This window comes from Chenopodium quinoa, unplaced genomic scaffold, assembly GCF_001683475.1.
Source record: "Chenopodium quinoa cultivar QQ74 unplaced genomic scaffold, ASM168347v1, whole genome shotgun sequence".
Classification (NCBI taxonomy): Eukaryota; Viridiplantae; Streptophyta; class Magnoliopsida; order Caryophyllales; family Amaranthaceae; genus Chenopodium; species Chenopodium quinoa.
In genome coordinates, this window is record NW_018743942.1 from 569260 (window position 1) to 591600 (window position 22341).

The window sequence follows — 22341 nt, forward strand, 5'->3', positions numbered from 1 at the left end:
ATATATATATATATATATATATATATATTTGTGAAAGCTAAATCCGGTTTTAGGTGTGTTTTCATAATAAAATTTTTATAAGATGTTTTTTCACAAAAAAGGTGTTATAAAAGCTGATTTCTTAGAATTTTTCCAATAAATAATAATACTAATTGACTAGTGATTTTGTTATTAAATTGAAACTTATACGAAGTATAAATTTATAACGTGAAATTAGAATTTATATGCAGCCTGAAGGTGTCAATTATAGTGTTCGGGTCGGGTTCGATGAGGTCAAGTCAAATTTAATTTTAACACCACTAGATTATAGTGTTCGGGTCGGGTTCGATGAGGTCAAGTCAAATTTGATCGGGTCGTTCAGATTAGGTTTTGACACCACTAGATTTAACAATATAGATAGCCTGTAATGATCATTTTAATGACACAAAAGATGGTCTGATTGTTTGTCCAGTTGTCCTACATTCTTCAATAAATTTCAAATTGAAAATGCATTTTGGAGCATTACAAATATTGACACCATTAACCACAGTAAAACAAATTATGTAAGAAAACTAAAATTATGAAAATGAATTTTAAAGCATGACAAATATTGAAACCATAGTAAAATAAAAAAGATTGACAATTAAACTCACCATAGGGCATACACACCAAAACTATCACCAAAAACAAGGTAATAGAAGCTAACTTTCCGATCATCAATATTGGCAAATTAAAGTTCGTCAGTTAAGCAAAATTAAATCACGATTTGATTAATTAAGAGGTTGGCGAAATTGTTAGGACGCTTTTTTTAAAAAAATAAATTGAATTGTTAAGAATTTAGGTCCTTATATAATTTACAATTGACTAATTTAGCAATGCATATCTGTCATGATTTTGTTTTCTATTTATTATAGACATCTCTCAAGAAGAATACAGAGTATTAATCAAATCATCTCAGATATTTTAGGACTAAATCAGGTTTTATATCAAAATATTTAATATTTCCATGAAATGACAATAAAATCATCACATAAATTATTTTATTGGATAATTTAACAAGTGATAAATACACAAACAAAATTTCATTCTAAACGTCCTTCCTATCTAAATTTAACGGTGAAATCATCTCATCTGTAATCACTCAACTAACCAAAACTTTAACCCGTTGGGTTAGCTAGCAAGTTAACTGTCATTTCCTATTTTAATTTGCGGCCTGTGATTAGATCTACATCAGAACACCTTCGGAGTTGTTAAGCGCTTTCTTAATAAGCTTGAACTTTTTAGCAGCGGTTTTATTTGTGCTTACAACATACTCTCTGATAAATAACTCCAGACCATTTCGGAGTTCTTCCAACTCAGGTGTAATGGTGACCCGTGTAAAAACATTCCACACAACATTATCTCGGTACTCGAAAAGTGCCTCAAAGAGCATCCGGAAATGCATTATCCTCTTTGCAGTAAGCTGGGTGGCATCAATCAGATCAACGACTTTCAAAACGGCAAGGGAAAGAGTGAAGCTTGCAAACATTTCAGCCTCAAATTTAGCTAGGTGCATTGATCTCATCAAAGGCATGGACTCCAGCTCTTTCAAATGGTCCCAAAGGCAATACTGCATAATATTAGGAAAAATAAAAGTTAAGAGATACTTGTGTTCTTTGTTTCACACATCTTTTTATTTATTGTTAAAAGTCTGGACAATTAGAGGAGAGAGGCATATATGAAAATAAAATAAATAGAAGATTTCCAAACAGGGAAGTGAATAAATAAACAAACAAAAATAAGCAGATTATGGGAGGCAATGCACTAAAAAATAAATGAATGAATAAATAAACAAATAAGGCCAATTATGGGAAGTGATGCACGAAAAAAAAAAAAAAAAAAAAAAGGAGTGCGTATCCATTGGACACCTAAGTCTTATACCAGTAGCTTTCACCATAAACTTGCACCACAAATTTGAAATAAATTACTTCTTTTATTCACATTCAAGCTTTATGGTGTCCTCTACAAACTGTTCGCCAAACAAACAATTAAAGCAACAGAATTTTTTCATAAATAAAGGTAAAATTAGGACTGCCAAACGGGTCATGTCATATTGTGTTCCTGTCAATATTATACGGATTCGCTTATCTTTATTAGTCCATGCAAGAAATTAGATAATTTAGTACAATATAAACTAATTAGTATTCATATTAGAAATTAAATTCTTGTCAATAACATGTTGCCGTGAATCTGTCAAATTGTGATTAATCTATGGACTTTTTGGCTTTACCAAGGCACATGTGGGAGCCAGAAATGGGAGGGAAAACTTTTTGAAGATAACTGGACAGATGGGAATCAAACCCTATAATGATATGTAAGATATGTCACCAGTCTCTTATACTAATGTTGGCACTGCCCTATTCACCCTCTTTACTAGCTGTGAACCCATCTGCCAAAGCTTATAGTTGGCATATAAGACATATTCCAAGAAAAAATTTTAAAGTCAAACCTGAAGAGTAAACTTGTGGTTTTTGTCATGACTGCAAAGCTTAGAAGCAAGAGCTGTATAATACTTGTTAAAGGACTTCTCCTGCAAACAGCACTCAACAAGAACACGCATGATCTCTCTGTCCTGCAACATGTAAAAGAACTGAAATTCAATACTGATGCCAAGCACAAGAATAATGATTGACAAATAAACTTCAAATATATTTGTGGTGCAAGCAGAAATCTAAGCCCAGACCTGCTTTCCTTGTAGATTCAAGCTCAACAGTTGCTCAAATGCATCAATATAATCTTCTCCACTCATTATAACAAGAAAAATTGCCCTTCTGGTATCTGTATTCATTCTTTGTTTGGCTGCCAGGTTCAGCATTTTTTGGGCCTCATTAACCTCTTTGTCCACCTTACCAGCAACTTTACGAACATCTTCTGTTTGAGAAGATAGGTCCCCAGAAAACCACCATTGCCCTTTCTTCTTGGGATCAAGCAGCTTACTCCATTTGACTCCCCTGAGTGTGATGTCATCGACTCTAAGCTGCAAGTAACAGAAAGTGTTTTTAACAAACAAATAAGACTGTAGTTCATGGTGATGAAAACAAATTTTATCCTAAATACTTTGCCACACATGTCCCACACAAATCAGTTGCAGAATGTTAATATTATAGATGAGCATTTGAAGCAGTGATGAATAATGGAGTCTAATACTTTCAAATTTTTCTTCTTCTCTATCTCTTTTTTTTTTTTAGAAAAATGTTAACATACAAGAGAGTGTGTAAAAGTAAGGAAGTAGAACTAGAATCAACGGCATACAAGAATGAAAACGAGAGGACAAGAAACAAGCTACACTAAGAAATGTAGGCAGATTTTGTCAATTTGGATTTTGCAGGCAGGAGCAAGAAATACTCTCATCATCATGTCATTACCATCAGCATTTTCAGAACAGCAAAATCACAATCAAGTTTAATCACAAAAGCAATAAGGTTAAGAGAGCTAGACAAAAATAAAGCACAAACCCTTAAATCTTTCTCCAAAGCTACCCCCTCAACCCCCTTCTCTCTCCCAAACTATATTTACAGAAGTGCATGGGGATGGAGGGGAGAAAACCAACATTTGACACGCTTAACAGGAGGATAAAAGTAAGATAGGCAGGGTCAAAAGCTATTCAATCATCCTAAATGTTTCCTCTTTGAGTCTCTTATTTACCGTCTTTCCCTCACAGATGTGAAACCAACCATCAAGAACTGGCTTACCCAGAAGGCCCCACTTCTCAAAAGTTTAGGTTGAAGTTTGGTAAGGTCATAAGCATACTCACAAGTCACAACCCCCAGTCTCCTATAGTCATAGGTCTCGAAAGTGGTCCTTTGATCTCAAGACGGGCAACATTGGGACCCTCCTAGTATGAATTGCAAGGGGTGCTGCCATCACCACCCCAACCTACGGACGAACAAATCCTTGTTCCACCAAGAAATAGGGAAAGTTAAAATATGACTTGATGTTACAATGACAAACATATGCATATCATAGATTTGATTATTCAATTATTATAGCTATCAATAATCCCTTTAAAAGCCGAAGCTAGGGCTCTAGCTATCAAGCCAAGTTGGGATTGAAGAGCAAAATCAAACGAATTAGCACCATGCATAGAAGAGGGAATGGGGGGGGGGATGAGGAGGAATATTTGTACCTCCCTCCACAAAGGGGATCATCTAGTATAAGTTGAAAAGAAGCATAGTGGGAATCCCATGGGTTGGGTCGAGTGAAGATCGGCTTCTTAATATGAGCGAGAATAGTAACAGAAGGGGATCCTCAGATGCAAGTCTGAGTTTGTCAATACCTATTTCAACTGCCCTTATTTCCCGGTCCAACTAGGACCCGTCCCTAGATGGCGTGGTGATGGAACTGCCCCTTGCTATCCATATTGGGAGGGTCCTAATATTGCACCTTTATGAGATCCAAAAGACCACCCCAATTATGTGACTTCTTGCTACATTCATTGCCGAAAAACTAGAATTAATTAATTAAGCATAAATATCAGTATTCACTTTTACCTAAAGATCACCATAATTGGAGCACATCTTAATGATCTAATATTGAATATAAAAAAAAAACGATGAGAACTAGGCAAATTTTCTACCACTTTCTTTTGGAAAAAGTGCTTAGCAGAAAGAATCTACTTTCCACTCTCATACAAAATCAAGGATTTCCAGAGTAGGCTGTGCACCAGTCCAAAACCCAACCAGAATGGACCAGAACCCATAATCGAATTTTTTTGGGGACCAGGACCAGACCGTAATCAATTGGTCCGGATTCTGGTCCAGACCTGTTTATTCTGTTCCGGTCCGGTTTTGAACCGGAATGGACCGGTTACATAATCTTTTTTTTTTTTTTCATTTTAGTATTTTAATATATACATACATTTTTAACATCTAGTTTTTGTTTGCGTTCTTTCCTATTTTGCACCTAGAACTTATAAATTACAAGTTTTGTATCTAAATTTTTTAGAAATTTAAACATAAAATTTAAAATTTTCACCCAAAAAATTACAAAAATACACTTTCCGGTCCATTCCAGTCCGGACCAGAATATTCTGGTTTTTTACCCGGACCGGACCGAAATCCCCAATTTGTGAGGACCGGAATCAACCAGTCGTCGTTTTCCGGTCCAGGTCCATTTCTGCACACCCTTATCCAGACTACAATATCAACTACAAAATTGCTTTATAAAATTTCTCTCACAAATCACATATCCTCTAATTTAGTTGATTGTCTAACTTTAAAAGCGCAATGAAATAACACAAGCTTAACATTTTTTTCCCTTTAGTAAACAACTTTGAAATGTGTAAAATGAATAGTTTTGTCAAGTAAACATGCCTTTGACTTTGCTTACACACTAGTTAACTCAGAAAAATAAGGTTAAACTATTGTATGCTTACTAGAAGAAATAGCTTACAATTGCGGGTGGTCCGAATGAAAACAAATAATCCATGAAAATAAATCTTACATCTTTTTATATAAGCCAAGGGAAAAAGGAAGGAATAAACAGTTGGTGTCCCGACTTTTGAACTACCCACAAAGGCCACAATACCCCCAAAGTCAAATAATATTGCTAATATTGCTTATTATATCTCCTCGGAGAAAAACAAAATTACATTGCTTTCAAATCTTCACCCACATAAAAAAAAAAAAAAAAAAAATATATATATATATATATATATATATATATATATATATATATATATATATATATATATATTATATACTCCCTTAATATTTTTAGCTCATTTTAAAATCTTTAAATAAGAAGAAAAATATTAAATGAGCAAAAAACCACCCTTGGATGCACCTATCTCTATGTGCACCCGAGTGCATTATTGGCACACACATTGCGTGCATATAGTACCAGTATTTCATATGCCAACAAACAACAATTAGTATAACAAGTGAAAAAAAAAAAAAAAGAAAAAAAAGGGAAAAGAGAGAGAGAGAGAGAGAGAGAGAAGAATAGATAAGTAGATTGAAACTGTAAAATTGAACAGGGATAAAACCTTTTGCAGCCATTTCTTGATGCGCGTGTGTGGTGAAGAATCCTCCTTAACACGCTTCTTGTTATTCTTGATGTCACATATAGTCTCAAGCATAAATTCCATCTGCAACATATAAATTGTATTATCACATGATGCCAAGAGCATGTGCAAGGGGAAGAAAAAAATAGATCCATGAATAATCTCAGAGTGTCACAAAATCATACCCTCTTGCTATATGTAACCATCTCCACATCTTCTGATGTAGCCTTTAACTCATTCACTCTACTTTGGACACTTGAGATGAAGTCTTTCATGGAAGTAGGATCATCCCCCCGCAACTTCATTCCACAACCTGTTAATTAAACCGAAGTATGATTAGTTTGTCAGCTTTATGATATGTTCTAAAGAGAATAACATTTTAAACAGAAATTAGCAGCAGGTTACATATATTATAAAGAATGACAAGTAAGAAACTGCAAGAGAAGTTTGAATCGGAAGTCAAAAGAGATTTTATAAATATACTAAAAAACTACTTCCTCCGTTTTTTTTTAATCAAACACTTCATTTTTACTATTACCAATGCATATTCAACCATTAATATCCTTACTCATCAATAAATAAATTATATTATATTATTATAAACAATTAATACTCGTATTAAGAATTAAGCCAAATCTAACAAGACCCCCCACATGACCTTTATTTTTTTTTTTTTACTTAACTGAAAATCACCAAAAAAAAAAAAAAAGATATTGTATAATGTGTGAATAGTGTAAATTTCTAAGTGTTTCATCTTAAAAAAAATGAAGTATAAATCAATCTCCACTAACTGCAGGAGGAATTAAAAGACTAGAAGAGATAGAGAGAAGCTAGAATTTAAACATCACTTTGAATAATCATGAAAGGAAAGAAAGTCCTCACATTGTAAAATCGTTAACATAATAGAAACGTCAATCTCTGCCAGCTGTTTGCTTAGCTTGATCAGAAAATCATAAATCAAGTCACTGCAAGGTGGATTCAAAAGTCAGAGTTAGTTGACAAAAGCAATATTAGTATCATAATAGCAAAGTATAACAACTCCAAGTAGATAACATATGAGCAATTCAAGTAATGACCAATGTCCTCAACAGTTAGGAGGACATTCAAAGTGATCTACTCTTCATTGACTAGCCAAACTATATACAAAAAATTAAAGAAGCTAATGCTAATAGTTTGTAGGAAAGACACAAGTGCAAAGCTAAAGCCTGACTGAAGCAGAGCATACAAAGCAGAATTTCTTATATAAGATAGAAAGGAAAATCATTAAATAGAACAAAAGCAAAGTTAAAATAAAATAGGATCATGAGCGTTTGTAAGGACCCAATGAGACAACATCAAATGCAAGTTACATAATTTTCATACGTAAGCCACACAAATTGTAAACTATAAGACTATCTACTAATAAAAATTTCATCATTTCTTCCCAACACAGAACCGAGTTAACTGGCATGGTAATATACACTGCCTTCACTTCCCAATCACAACAAAAAGTGGATTTGCAAGTGCTCCATGAATGGTACAAAATAGCTGTATTGTTTAATTTTTTCAGATAGGCTGTATTGTACAAGGTTTGACCGATAGGAAATGTCCAGTTTAGTACAGGGTATTTCAAAAACCCGAGACATCCGAATCAAATGTTCCTACCCTGAATCACCCCGAATTAAATGTTTTAGATATCTAAATGTTTGATATAATATCTTTTTTTTTAAGGCTGATATACTACTACTTAGGAGTACTTATTTGGGAAATGTATTAATAAGAAGAAAAAAAAAAGCCTCTTAAACTTATAAATGGGGGCAAATATGTAACAAACATTATCATGTAAGAAAAAAAAAGAGCTTTTAAACTTATAAATAGGGGTAAGTATGTAAACCAACATTTTAAGGGGTATAAATGTCCTCACACTATTCATAGGAGCTCTCTCATACTTTTTAAAAGGTAGTGATATCCTAAAAAGACTTTTAAATCAAATTTGAGCAACAACCGCAACATGGTCAACGATCAAAAAATTATATCCGTTCCCAAGACACCATAACCATTCTTGCAATTGTAAACAAAATTGTAAAATAAAACAAATTTATTGAATTCAGAGCATAACAATAGAATGATAGTAAGAACTACAGGAAAATAAAAACGCTTTTATAATGCTACCCTCAATCAAATGTTTGTCACCTGGCATCCATAGTATCCAACTATCCACGCAACACAGATTGACAACATCAATGAGCTTATAATTTTGACCAGTTAGCAACTACACAGCTACAGAAGTATCGCGATATAAACACAATCATTTGATTCCTTAAACCAACACACAAACTTAATGAACACATAAGAATTAGTAGCATAAATCTTACCTCGAGCACACTCCAAATATGCACAAGTAGGAAAGGAGAAGTGACAAATTTCTGAGGGATAGATTATCTTCCTTGGAGTATTCATCCTAATATGAAGACATTAATTAGATTTAATATAGTCAGCATGCGGCAGAAAATTAGCAGTGCAAACAAGAGATAGGCACATTGAACAATATTATATCCATGATACTATACCAAATTTGTAAACAACTCCCTCCATTCCTTTAAATTCTTTACGTTTTGACGTTTATGGCAAACTTTAAAAAAACTTTGGCAATAAAAACTCAATATAAACATCAAAACGATATCATGTGAGATCTTGATAAAATAAAATTTCATAATATTAAATAAATAAATAAATAAATAAATATATATATATCCATGGTCAAAGATGTGCACCAGAAGTAAAATTCAAAGCATAAAGAATAAAAAGAAACAGTGAGAGAAAAGCAAGATACTTAATAAAACAAATTCTGATTTTTTAAAGCAAAGATACAAAGCTAGTACCTCAAAAGATTTTGCAAGGGATGCCATAAACCTCGCACCAAAGTCTATTCCAATCATAGATGACATACCAGCTAGAAATGCTGCAAATACTGCTGCATACCTTCATGTCATATACGTAATTCTTGAATCAGTTATATGCATGAGCGATTAACTCAAACATAAATAACAAAGGACAAGAAGTAGACAACACTGAGTCAAATCTTGGCATACATGCAACTATATTTAAGAGTCTAAAGAAGCAAAGTTGACTTAACAACATATTAAACAACTTTATCCCCCTTTATGTTCATGTGATAAGAAAACACACTTCAAATGCTAAATAAAAAGAGCAACTAAGCAAAATGCTTTCAACAATGTTGTAACTTGGAGGTATAATGCAAGGAAGAAACACCATAAAACCCAAGCCTTAACCCTTTTAGCATATACTATAAAATAGAATTAAAAAAAAATCCAAATATTAATTTATTGACAAACTCCTAGCTCAAAGACATAGATAACATACCGCATAGAAACAAAATTTCAAACTGAAATAGATATATAAAAGGGGAAAAAAAAAAGGAAGAAAGCACATTTCATCTGAGAGAGCACAATAAGAGTGACAATTAAAACAACCCAAGGGAACATTAAAGCTGCTATGTGAACACAAAGCAACAGAACTAAGATCTCTGGAAGAATACAAGATCAAAGGCATGACCATCATATGCAAAGAACAGAGAAAGATTGGACAGGTGAAGGGATAGAAATACAGCATCACTAATTCACCCACCTGGCCAGTGGCCACCCAATGACCATCATATGCAAAGAACAGAGAAAGATTGGACAGGTGAAAGGATAGAAATCCAGCATCACTAATTCACCCACCTGGCCAGGGCCACCCAATGACCATCATATGCAAAGAACAGAGAAAGATTGGACAGGTGAAAGGATAGAAATCCAGCATCACTAATTCACCCACCTGGCCACCCACCAATTAAAGAAAAAAGGACCAAGAGATTTGAGTTTCAACCTTCTGAGGGCAAGAAAAGAAAGCAGAAGGCTGGATTTGTCTTGTGAGTGACAACCTAATAGCTTGTGTTTCCTACATCCCTCTCAAACCTTTCTATTCTTGTTATATGACCTCTCCCAGACATAGTAATTTTGCAAGATTACCATTTATTTAATTCAGTTCTATGAAATGAACCTAATAGTGGACACAAAGGCTCCTTAGCATAGCCATACAGCCAACAAGAAATGATGGTGTGTTCTCATCATTAGATAATTTTTGTGATGATGAAAATGATGACTTTATGTTTGATAGTGGATATTCACATGGAGCGTCGGTACTTGTTAGGGTACTTGTTAGAGCACTGAAGCTTTTGATCATATCCTAAGCAACTTAGCATCAGAATAATGAGGGTAGGGATGCCCAATACCCCTGAATCGTCACCTAAACCTAGTGTGATAAATGAATAACAATGGTGCTAAATGCTCCCAAACATCTCATAGTATCGTAGAGTCATGGCAATCGGATGAGAAAGATGCTGATGATGAGATGGAAGAGGACATTGGTAGAGACAGAAAATCTATGAGATAAATACGATTATGACAATTGACTACACCCCCTGTAATCATTTATATATCAATAAGGAAAACATTCTCACAGAATAACAGCATACAAGTGACGTTAATGTTAGAAGCAAATTTTTTATTGGAAAAAATGTCAGAATCTTACTGTTCATTTCCTCGTGAACCGCCAGCACATGAAGCCAAAACCTCTTCACTGACCATTTGTGATGCAACAGCACGACTGACAGACTATAGAGTAATTAAGAAAAACAGTAAGTTGAACAAAAGGCAAACGATAACCAGACCTTGTTTTTTTAAGAAATAACCAGACAGATATTTTGGGATAGAATTGTGTTCGACACTAAAAGAATCATAAAGAATATAACATCTAATTATCTAAGGCACAAATAGCAGTGAGCATGGGGAGGATGAACATCAAAATAAAATAAGATAAAATAAGGTTTTAATTATCAAGTGTTTTCCCACAGAAGTTCTATTGTTGAGCAGCTGGCGAAATGAAGTATGTATAGCACTAGGTCAGGCTATTTGACACACATGAGCCTAAAGAACGTTAGATATTATATAGTAAATGTAAAATAAAAATTAAAATAAATATATAAAACACCAAGATTTTAGCTACAATTTACTGGTATACCTGAAATATTGAGAAAATTTCTCCAGTAATAGACTCCACATTAGACTCAGACATCCTGTTCAGCAGACCTAAACCAAAGGGGAGAAAATTCAGCATTATAAAGAATGGAAAGAAACGTATCACTGAAGAAAATATTAATTATTACCTCGTACTCGTCTTCGAATTTGTACATACTCTTGTAAATCATCACCAGATCTAGATCTCAAATGAGGTGCAACATACTTGCCAATGCTCTGTAAACCAGTATCCGTTTCTAACACTGTAGTTTCCTCACCCTCTTCATCTGAATCAAGTGACATGTTTTCGGCTTGTTTCATATCACTAGCATCATCACCATCATCAGAACCACTTTTTTGCTCTGCGTTTTTTCTCTCCCTCTTTCTCCTCTTGCTTTTTTTCTTTTCAGTCCTTTCAACAATTTCTGTTTCGCTGCTGTCATTTGCCTCATCCCCATCACCAGATGCAAATAAATTGCTCTTCTTGGTTTGCATATCAGGAGAATCATCTTTAACAACACCAAATTCTCGCCCCGATTTTTCCATTATCTTTCTCTTTTTCTTTCTGTTCCTATCATCATCTTCTAGTAAACTTTCTGATTCACTGTCATCTTGTCTATCATATACTTTCTTAGATGAATCATGAAGAGACGGGATACCTTCAAATAAGAATTCAAGTCCATCACCACCGTCATTCAATTTCCCATTTTTCAATTTCAGTCTTTTAGCCAACTTCCGTTCCATTTCCAAGTCCTCCTCCATCGACGGCCCTGACTTCATATCCATTTCCAAAAACTCCTCAAACCCTGTCCTCTTTTTACCAACCTTCTTTTGATACTTGGACATCCTACTCTTAACAGCAGGCTTAGCATTACCGCCGTCACTATCACTCTCCATCATAGATAACTTCCTATTCTTTCCTTCTGTACTCACATTCTCAACCGAAGAAATCATACCCTCTTTCACACTACCATTTCTCAAATTGTTTGAGTTCCTTTTAGACTTGCTAAATTTCTACAGTATCCAATAAATACATAGTCAAATAAGAGAAAACTGCAGAAAACACAAATAAAAAAAACAACCAAAAACCCTAGAAATACTAAACCCTGACCCAAAAAAAAAATTAAAAAAAATAAATAAATAAAAAAAAAAAAAAAGTATGAACCTGATGTTGAAGCAGAGATTGATGTTTATGTTGTTTCTTTTCTTGTCTAGCAGCTTTTCGCTTCTCCTTACGCGAAGCCATCATTTCTAAAGGAATTTGAAACAACGAAAGAAATCAAAATTAAAAAATTGAAATAATTAGCAAACAAAATCAGAAATTGAAACGATAAATTAAATATCCCTTGAATTTAAATACAATACAAAATGTAAAGAAATTACCCATAGCTTTAGCGGGTTAGACCGAAAGCTTCCAATGTTGTGTGTCTGTGAAGTACAGAAAAAGGGAGGAAATGTTGATTAATGGAGCAAGTTCATCTATGACTGATAATAATTAATGAAAAAAATCAATACTGAAATAACTATTCCTTCCGCATTAATCAATTACAGTACATTAAACCAATTTCGGGTACGACTTGGAAACGTCCCCAAGGCGTCCCCTTTGAAAGTGGTACGGCTAGCCAATTTGGGGACGGCTAGCCTCTTGCTCGGGTACGTAATGGGGACGGCTTGGACCATTTTCTCACGTTTCCTTAGAATTTTAGGCCATATTTTTCTGAAAAAAAATAAACCCAAAATCAGTGAATTACTAACCTAATTTTCGATTTCCCTCAATTCTCAAAAACCCGAACAATTGCGAACGGCGATTCCCTTGGAGGTGCGACTTGATTCAATCTTCTACGGTGAACGGAGGCCACCGGCGACTACTTCGACACCGGCGACTGGCGAGGCTTCGAGCTTCGAGTCTTCGACCGGTTAATATCTCTTTCTTCTTCTATCTTTCTCCTGCTTCTACTTCTTGCGTTTTCTCTTTTTTCAAACCTTCTGTTTTCTATTCTCTCTTTTTGTTTTTTTATTTTTATTTTTATTTTTATTTTTGTTGGTTATTTATGTGAATAATGTGATTTATTGCTAAAATTTGTTACGGAGTATAAACACTAGTACACCCAATTAAAAGTCTGTTCTCATACGTTTATTTTCAGTTCAGCTTAGCTCAGCTCAATTCAGCTCCTAATTTCCTTCTCTTATAAAATATTCATTTCAGTTCAGTTCAATTCAGTTCTGCTCAGTTCAGTTTAGCTCAGTGTAGTTCATTTCAGCTCAACTGAGTTCAGTCTATGAGAATAGGCCTTAAATCAAGGTTAATTTTTGCTTTTCATATGATGATTAAATGAAAAACAATTATTAAAATGAGTACAAAATACTCATGGGTGTACGATACAGTTAATTTTTGCTCTTCATACTACGTATGATTTATTTTAAGTCACTGTAGAAATGCAGATGGTAGTCCAGCTGTCCAGTAGGTGTAGAAATCACTTTCTGTTTTTTTTTTCGTTTTAAAAGGTACTATAATTTGTGCTCTATGGATCATTTTTATTTGTTACCCATTTTTTGAAATTTTAATTTTTTCGTATGCTGTCCACGTACTCATTTACGTGCAACATTATTAGCACCCCCTTACATTATACCTTTTTATCGCAAAAATAGCTAACTTCAACCATTTTTTATTAATTCATCAATATATAAACCAAAAAAGTTCCAAGAAAACAATCCATTTTATGAATCGAAGAATATTACTCTCACACACAAAATGACATAATTATTCAACCATATAACAAATCTAATCTAATCTATATAAATAAAGTAGGCATTTTTCAGGAGTATTCGGCGCGCCACATAAAAAATGTATTATTTTGACCAATGATATTTTAGATTAATAATTTATTTTAGAATTAAAAAATTCACTCGCCACCTAAGAAAAAGTGACGAATAAGATTTAAGAATTTTGCCACCTAGGTAAAAATAAAGAATAGTGAACAATTAAAATTTAAATTATTTAAAAAATAATAATTATCTTTTTTACATATATGGATGTAAACCTTTGATCGTAAATATCTTTAATCTCTTCCTAGCAAATATTATAAAAATTAGATATTAATAATGTATTCATCGAAACGAATAAAACTAAATCTCATATCACTATGTTTTTCCTTATATAGAGAGAGAAATTTAGAAGATTCCCTCTAATTTTTTTAATAGTAAAAAGATTCTAGATAAGACTAACATTTTGAAACAGAATGAGTATATAAAAAAAAAACGCATTTGCAAAGGACTTATTTTAACCGATAAAAAAAATGATTTGTCATTTATTTTTTATTAAAAAAATTAAATTGTCACCTAAGCAAAATTAAATAATAAGGTTTGGGATTTTAAATTTAAGCGGCACGTAAAATAAATAAACCCACGAAAGATAACTTTAGTGTTAAAATTTTTAAAAAAAAAATTATCTTATGATATTAGGAATTTTATCCAAATATCTAATGAATGATCTTCATATAAAAAAATCTTAAATTAATAAAAAGATTTACTAGAACCGTGCATCGCACGGGCTTATATCTATTTTAGAAAATATTGATCGCAAATTACTCAAATTCAAATATTAATATTCATAAATATATAACAATAATCAGATATTCAAAGAGCATGATTCTAACAAAATTTACATTTAAATTGGAACTTATGATGAAATATTTAGATGAATTTTCGAAATTAGAGGAGAGAGACTAACATGTGCATATAAATACAAGTAACGGGAAAACTTAATGGCCAGGGCCTCTGCGGACTGTTTTTTTTTTTTTTTTTTTTTTTTTGTTCCTGTTCTTCGTTGTGAAGGCCCTCTTAAGGTGCTATATATCCAGGTGCTTAAACCCTGTAGGGATAGATTAATGGCCTGGCCCACTGCATGGTTTTAAAATATACTTCCTCCGTTTCTTTTTAATTGGCACGTTTATTAGTCACGTTTGCCAATGCACAAATTCAACCGTTAATATCTTTAATTACCAATTTCCAAAAATTATAAAAAGTTGATATTTTGAAATTATACAACGTGACGAATCTAATAAGGCCCCACATTACTATATTTTTCATTACGTATAAATCACAAAACACAGTCAAAGGAAAGTGTGTGAATAGTGCTAGAGTTAAAAAGTGCCAACTAAAATAACCGGAGGTGGTATACTACGAGTAAAGTTAGGGAAAAATTATTGAAAAGTAATTTGTTATATTTTCACAATTGTAAAAATATTGGACTATGTTCGAATATTAATTAATACTAGTTGTAGACCCGCGCGTGATGGGCGCGGTTTCCCAACCTTATCAATGTATTTTCTCGACTGATTTTGTTATCAGTGTTGTTTTTCGAGTGGTTTTTTTTTTAATGTTTTACCATCCATCAAGATTTGCGGTTTCCCAAATTATCAATGTATATTCTCGAATGAAGTTGCTATCGATATTATTTCTCAATTGATTTTTTCATGTTATACCATCCATCAAGAATTGGGTTTGGGTCACTTGGGACTCACCATGCAGCCAAAAAATGTGATCACGGGTTCAAATTAATGGATGATTGGCCAATATAAGCTAATTCTCCCATAAAAACAAGAGTATAATAACTTACATGTGTAAAATAAAAGAGTATAACTTTCACTAATATATATATTAACATTTTCGTTTGGCATCGATGTGGTTTTCTGTTTTTGGTTTTTTGTTTTTCAAAATCATATGATATATGCCATATAATGAATCAAATATTAGTTAAATTTGTTAAAATCATGATAATTTTGAAAAACTAACAACAGAAAAGTGGAACATCTTTTCTTGTTTCCTGTTTTTAATTTTTTGTCTTCAAAAAAAAATAATAATAAAAAAATAAAAAAATTGGAAACTAAAAACAAAAAATAATACTATGTATCAAACAAGGAACCCAATCTTATATAAGAACCAATCTGGACCGTGTGATTAGATTGTAAAACGCTAAACATCGCCCGCAATTTACCATATAAAGCCCACAAATATGATATGGTTTGACCATTATGCCCATTTTCTAAAATTGAAATAATCTCGGTGTAAAAAATGTGGAGCCGTACTGGCTCGCCGGGGGAGACCGGAGGGCAGGCCGGAGATGCGGGGGACGCCGGAGGTACGTCGTCGTCGACGGAAAACGAGGTAAGTCACCGTTAAAATTCACGGTTTACCGTCGGAGTGGCTCCGGCGCCTAGGATGGACGCTCAATCCGTAGCCTGGACGTCCAAGCCAGACGCCAGAACCACCAGAGTGGCGTCCAGCCCAGACGCCCAGACCACCAGACTGGCGTCCTGACCAGGCGCCACTCTACTGGCTGAGGCGGCCCTGCCAGGCGCCAGTCCAGTGGCTGTGGCAGCCCTGGCAGACGCCACCCTTATAAATTAATTTTTTTTTTCTTTTTTGATTTTGTTGTTGTTTTTTATTTAAATTTTTTTTAAAAAAAAAAATCGAAAATGATTTTTAAAAAAAATTCGAAATGGGTTTTTTTTAAATTAAATTTGAAAATTCGAAATAGGTTTTTTTAAAATTAAATTTGAAAATTCGAAATGGTATATTTTTAAATTTAGTTTGAAAATTCGAATTGGGTTTTTTAAAAATTAAGTTTGATTATATATAATTATGCTTTTTTTGTGTTAATTCTGTGTAAATATAGAAATTAAATGTATTATCCGTTAAATGTATTTATTGTAATATATAATTGATGCGGGAATATGGTGGAGACGGAAATGATTACAGTGGGATATTTGGACATGATGGTCCATTCGAAGAAGCTCAACAAGCGATTGATTAGGCAAAACAGGTTGCAATTGCAGCTGGATTTTGCTTGGTAGTAGTAACTCATAAATCTCAACGGGATGGTAGAATGGATTGCATTTTGAGATGTGACCGTTATCGCAAAAGAGAAGAAAGAGATTTTCGTACAGCCACTCGGTTTGATACAAAGCGGAAAGGTTGTGGGTGTGAGTTCAGAGTAAAGGTTCGACAACTACGGAGTCGTGACGGTTGGGAAGTGATTGGTTACTCTAAATGGGGGTATCACAACCATGAGATGATAGTATATGAAGAGGGTCATCGACAACTGAGCGGCTTAAGTCCTGCTGCGAAACTAGTTGTGAAAGAAATGAGTGATGCTCAAGTGAAGCCTGCTAAAATATTAGCATCTGTGTTAGAGAAATTTCCAGAAGACCATCCAAACCGAAGACACATCTACAACGTCAGACAGCAACTCAGGTTTGAACGGTCAGAGGGAAGGAACCCTATACAGCAGCTGCTACACCAGGCACAATCACGTGGTTACCTGTTCTGGTTTGATTCTGATGAAGATACAGCGGAGGTGACTCATCTTTTCCTTGTGCATCCTGATTGTGCTGATATGATCAAGTCTTGGCCATTTGTGATTTTGATCGACTCAACGTACAAGACAAACAAGTATAAGTTCCCACTGGTTGAGATGGTTGGGATGGCTCCAACGAACCAGAACTTTCTGATTGGTCATGCAATCATCAAGGATGAGACGGCTCCAAGTTATTATTGGGTGTTGGAGAAGCTGAGAAACTACATCGGGCCTAATGTTCATCCAGCAGCCATCGTCAGCGACTGTGAGGGAGGTCTCTTTGCCCCCATAGCAGAGCTGTTTCCCGAATCGAACCACTTATATTGTGCACATGGCACATCAACAACTGCGTGAAAGTGAAAGCCTACAACCTTTTCAAGAAGAATTTGGAAATGGCAGAGAGATTGGTGAATGGTAAGTGGCGGAAGATCCTACAGGCTACCACAGAGGAAGCGTATGAGCGAGCATTGGCTAACTTCAGGGATTCGTACCAGTGGTGTCCGACACTGGTGGACTATGTGATGCATCAATGGGTCCCTCACAGGGAAACGTTTGTCAAATATTGGACAAACCAGGTACTTCATTTTGGGAACACTACAACATGTAGAGTTGAGAGCGCTCATAGAGCTACCAAGGACTGGATTGATTCATCGAGCGCTGCTTTGGATACACTGTTCGCTAGACTGAACAAGTCAATTGAAACTCAGAAGAACGACATCAGGAACTCTCTAGAGGACTCCAGACGACGACATGGTACGATGTATAGCCATTTTATATTTAAGATTCTCCATGGTCGTGTGTCGCACTATGCTTGGGGTTGATTCTCACTGAGCTGAACAAGATGAGGGACTTGGCTGACGAAGTGTATGCTCGGTGTGGGTGTGCTATTTCAGTAACTCATGGATTACCTTGCGCATGCACCATTCACCGCGTTATTACAGAAGAAAGGGCGTCGTTACATGTTGGTCAGGTCCATTCATTCTTGAGGACGCTTGTTATTGGTGAGCATGCAGACACTCAAACGGCCGACCGTGAACAGGAGGAGTTGGAGCAGTTTCGTTCGATGTACGACCGAGTGTCCTCCAGCCATCCTTCTATTATTCGTGACGCTACTCATGTACTTCATGACATGTTCCACACGTCTACCTTAGATTATGAGGAACCCGAAGGAGTTGACCGTCCTCGAGGTCGACAACGGCGGAACAGGAGTGCGTTTGAGTATATCCGTGGTCTTGGTCGTGGTCGTGCTCGTGGTCGGACATCGTCATCTAGTCGTAGTCAATCTTCATCGTCTGTGAATATGCCCCTGAGAACTGGTATGTTTTGGTTGTTTACATTGCACATAGTTTTAAAGTGTTACTCCTGCCTTCTTAACTGTCTATAATTATATGGTGAATAGGAAGAAACGATGTTGATCAGTTTCCGTACAAGGAAAGGATACTTGCGATCATCATGCCGTACTTGGAAGGGTGGAATGATGTAGTCGGAGATGGTAACTGCGGATTCCGGGTCGTGGCTGATGTTTTTCAAATGGGCGAAGACAACTACGGTTTGGTGCGTCAGTTGATGTACAGCGAAATTGCCTCTAACCGAAATGTTTATCGTCATGTGTACCAGGATGACTTGGATGGTGCTCTGCGGCGTATCCGGTGGGGAGGTGGACCTTGCGGCCAAAATCATTATTTTGACGCGCCATGAATAAACGCCACAACCGTGGCTATGGCGTCCAGCCCAGACGCCAGCCAACTGGTGGCGGCGTCTGCAGTTGGCGCCACCACCACTTGCTGGGCGTCCAGCCAGGGCGCCCCACCGCCGTCACAGCGGTTTTTCCCTTTATTTTTTATTTTTTTTTTTACAAATTGTACCTTGCCACCTTGGGACATCCTTCCCTCCGCCGCCGCCGCCAATTCCTTGCCTTGCCGTCTCGACATTGCCGTTGTTTGAATTTTTTTTTTTTTTAAGAGAGGTTGAAAGAAGATGAGCAATGAGAGTGAGTGATGAGAGTGTGAGTGTTTTTTTTTAAAGGTCAAGGGCAATTTTGTCAAACCAAGTGAATTTTGTGGGCTTTATGTAGTAATTTGTGGGCGATGTTTAACAAATCCCATTAGATTTGATCTGACTGCTCAAAATGAATTGGTTAGTAATGACATTTTAGTAATTTTCGCTGCACTTTCCCCTTTCTCCTAATTCACGTTTTCTTTCCCCTTTCTTACTATCGTATCGTACAACTCTCTTTTTTGCTGCAAATTCCTTCAAAAAATTAGGGTTTAGTCCAAGAAATTAAGGTTTGTTATTTAATTCTTTCTTTTACTGAATTTATTTGTTAATTGTGTTGCTTTCTATCTTTTCTTTCATCATTTTTTTGCGATTTTATGTGAAATTTTGTTCGAATTTCATCAATTTTTAACCTATTATATGCGATTTTGCTTCCATTTCTTTTGCAATTTTGTTCGTTTTTGTGATTTATATTCGATTTCTTTTTGATTTTTTTGTTCGATAATTGCAATTCATGTTCGAATATCATCAAAAAAATTTCCTGATTTTTTGTTCGATTTTCTATGCGAGTTTTGTTCGTTTTTGCGATTTTTATTCGATTAATGAATCTTTGAATTATAGATTAGTTTAGTCTGTTCTATATTTTTATTTAGTAATTTATAATGAATAACATGTTATAAATTATTATATAGTATGTTCTAAACTCTTGTTTCAGCATGTTCTTAATTAGTGATATCTTTTTGTTGTCTTCTTAATTGTTAGTGATTTTTATTTTCATGCACTGATTGAAAGAAACTAGTTGATAATATGGTGTCTTTTGGAGTATAATATTATTGCACTTCATATATAAAAACCTTTTAAAGTTGAATGGACTTGTTGAAATCATCTCCAAGTGTAGTATTTGTCAATAATTTTGAATTCTTGATGCTGGTTATTAATCCTAGCAGTAGAGAAGAGGTTTGGCCTTTTCTTCTTGGCGTCTTAAGTATAGAGGACATGTATATCTCCTCCACAGCTTGACTGACATGTTTTTTGTGCAAATTTGATGCCTATAGCTATGTGTTAGTTGTCCACTAAATTTTTGATTGAATAAATGAAGGACAATCCTTCTTTCTTGGAATTTGTTTGTACACCTTATTTAAATTGTCTACTTATATAGTCATACACGTACCATTTGCTACAAAAATTTTTGGATATAAAATAATGTAATCATGAGTCATACTATTTTTAAGCAGTCTAGTTGACGTAGTTGTACCTCTTTCGCTTGCTATATCCTTTCTAGTGACTCATATTGTTCGACAGTTGCATTATATTTTACAACATTTTGAACAAGTATTGTTCCATCTGTGTTGGTGAAGAAATCTAAATCACGCAGAAATAGATGCAATTCCGAAGAAAAAAATCAAAAAAATAGCAAAAATCGACTTGAACTCATGCAAAATTTTAGCAAAATAATTTTTTAAAAAATACCTGATTTGAACAATTTAGGTTGTTTATGCAAAATTCATGCGAAATCTAAACAAAAACACTTCAATTTCGCAGCAATTTGTGTTCAATTTTGGGGTTTGAGGAGAGAGAAAGTAAAGAGGTTTGGAAGTTCGAGGAGAGAGAAAGTTTTGGACGGTGAGTCTGAAGAGGGTTATTGTTTTAATCTTAACTGTTCAAAATAACTTAATTCTACGGTTGAGATTGGTTCCTATATAACCAGGGTTCTACCTATTATTCTTTTTTCACGTTTATTATTATTTTTAGTTTTTGTAAGTTGTACTATATTCACTTGGTCTACTACAACCAATGTTTGTGAATTATACATAAAAAAAAATATTTAATTAAGATAATGTTTATCAAAGTTGTAAGTCAACATATGTGCCAAGTTTCAATGGGACACTAAAATAGCATAGGAGTATAATTTTGTGAAAAGAAGTATACGTCAGATAAAAATTAATAAAATAAATAAAAAGCTAAAATTAATTATTTTTAACACGTAAAATCAACATATTATATTATTGGCCTAATTGGACAATTTGTAATATGTGGTTGATAAATGGGTTACGGAAGATTTGTAAAACCCATAAAGTTCTAAAATGTTGCTTACATTGATCCGAATTCACTTCAAGATTCCTTTGTATTGTACCGATTTTATTGTGTTCTTAATTTAGTAGTTTTGACTTCTTTAATTTTATTAACAAAATCGCATGCATACACAAAATTATTACAACGGAATATGAATAATATCTCATTTAGAAGCTTTAATGGTAAATGAATGGTAGAGTACTAAAAACAATTAATGATACACGGATGACCATATTTATAATTATAATTATGTGGTTATTCGCATAGGTGTAAATTCTATTGTAAATTGGATAATCATATCAATATTATTAGTAAAACTCAAAGGTAAGGAGTGTTATATCGCCACGTGTCACTTTTTTTCTTCTTATTTAGCCACGTCATCAATTTTCCACATAAACGATTACATGCACATGTTAAATATGTGTACAATAATAAATTGTACGTATGCTAAATTAATTGTATTATATTATTGATTGTATAATGAATCAATTGAATAAGTTGTTAAAAAAAAAAAAAAAAAATTTCATCACCCAAATTAAGTTTTGTAACTGATTGTATTTATTTTGGGCTTATTAATTAGAATGATGAATAATTAAAATAGTTTTGTTAAATTGCTTTGACCCATTTAATTTGTAACCAATATGTATTTGATGTAATTTATTTATTGAAAGTTTTTCTTTCAAAGTTAAAAATATTTTGGAAAATTCTACATGGTGGCCTTTGTAGACACCTAAAAATGTCTCCCCAAAACCAAACCCGATGATGAACATGTAGGGAATTATAGGTACTACGCAGCGAAAAACCATGAATCATATTCATACAGTACTGTAGGGAAT

The 22341-nt window shown here is 34.3% G+C and overlaps 1 protein-coding gene across 1 annotated transcript; it reads right to left on the bottom strand.

Moving 5' to 3' along the window:
* Window positions 1-991: 991 nt before the first annotated feature.
* Window positions 992-13262, bottom strand: LOC110688809 (nucleolar MIF4G domain-containing protein 1-like). The gene is made up of 14 exons (XM_021865565.1): window positions 12835-13262; window positions 12463-12507; window positions 12245-12330; window positions 11229-12093; window positions 11084-11151; window positions 10595-10677; window positions 8884-8983; window positions 8377-8462; window positions 6905-6987; window positions 6208-6335; window positions 6005-6106; window positions 2702-2995; window positions 2468-2590; window positions 992-1588 (listed from the first exon to the last, which is right to left on the bottom strand). Exons 2-14 carry the CDS (start codon window positions 12464-12466, stop codon window positions 1205-1207), a joined length of 2406 nt encoding a protein of 801 aa, XP_021721257.1. The 5' UTR covers window positions 12467-12507; window positions 12835-13262; the 3' UTR covers window positions 992-1204.
* Window positions 13263-22341: the final 9079 nt, after the last annotated feature.

What these genes read in the sequence shown, in the direction of transcription:
- LOC110688809 (XM_021865565.1), bottom strand. An exon ending in CCCTTGCAAAATCTTTTGAG is followed by an intron (nt 8,463 to 8,883) that starts GTACTAGCTTTG and finishes TCTTCATATTAG; the next exon opens with GATGAATACTCCAAGGAAGA. An exon ending in ACCACAAGTTTACTCTTCAG is followed by an intron (nt 1,589 to 2,467) that starts GTTTGACTTTAA and finishes AATATTATGCAG; the next exon opens with TATTGCCTTTGGGACCATTT.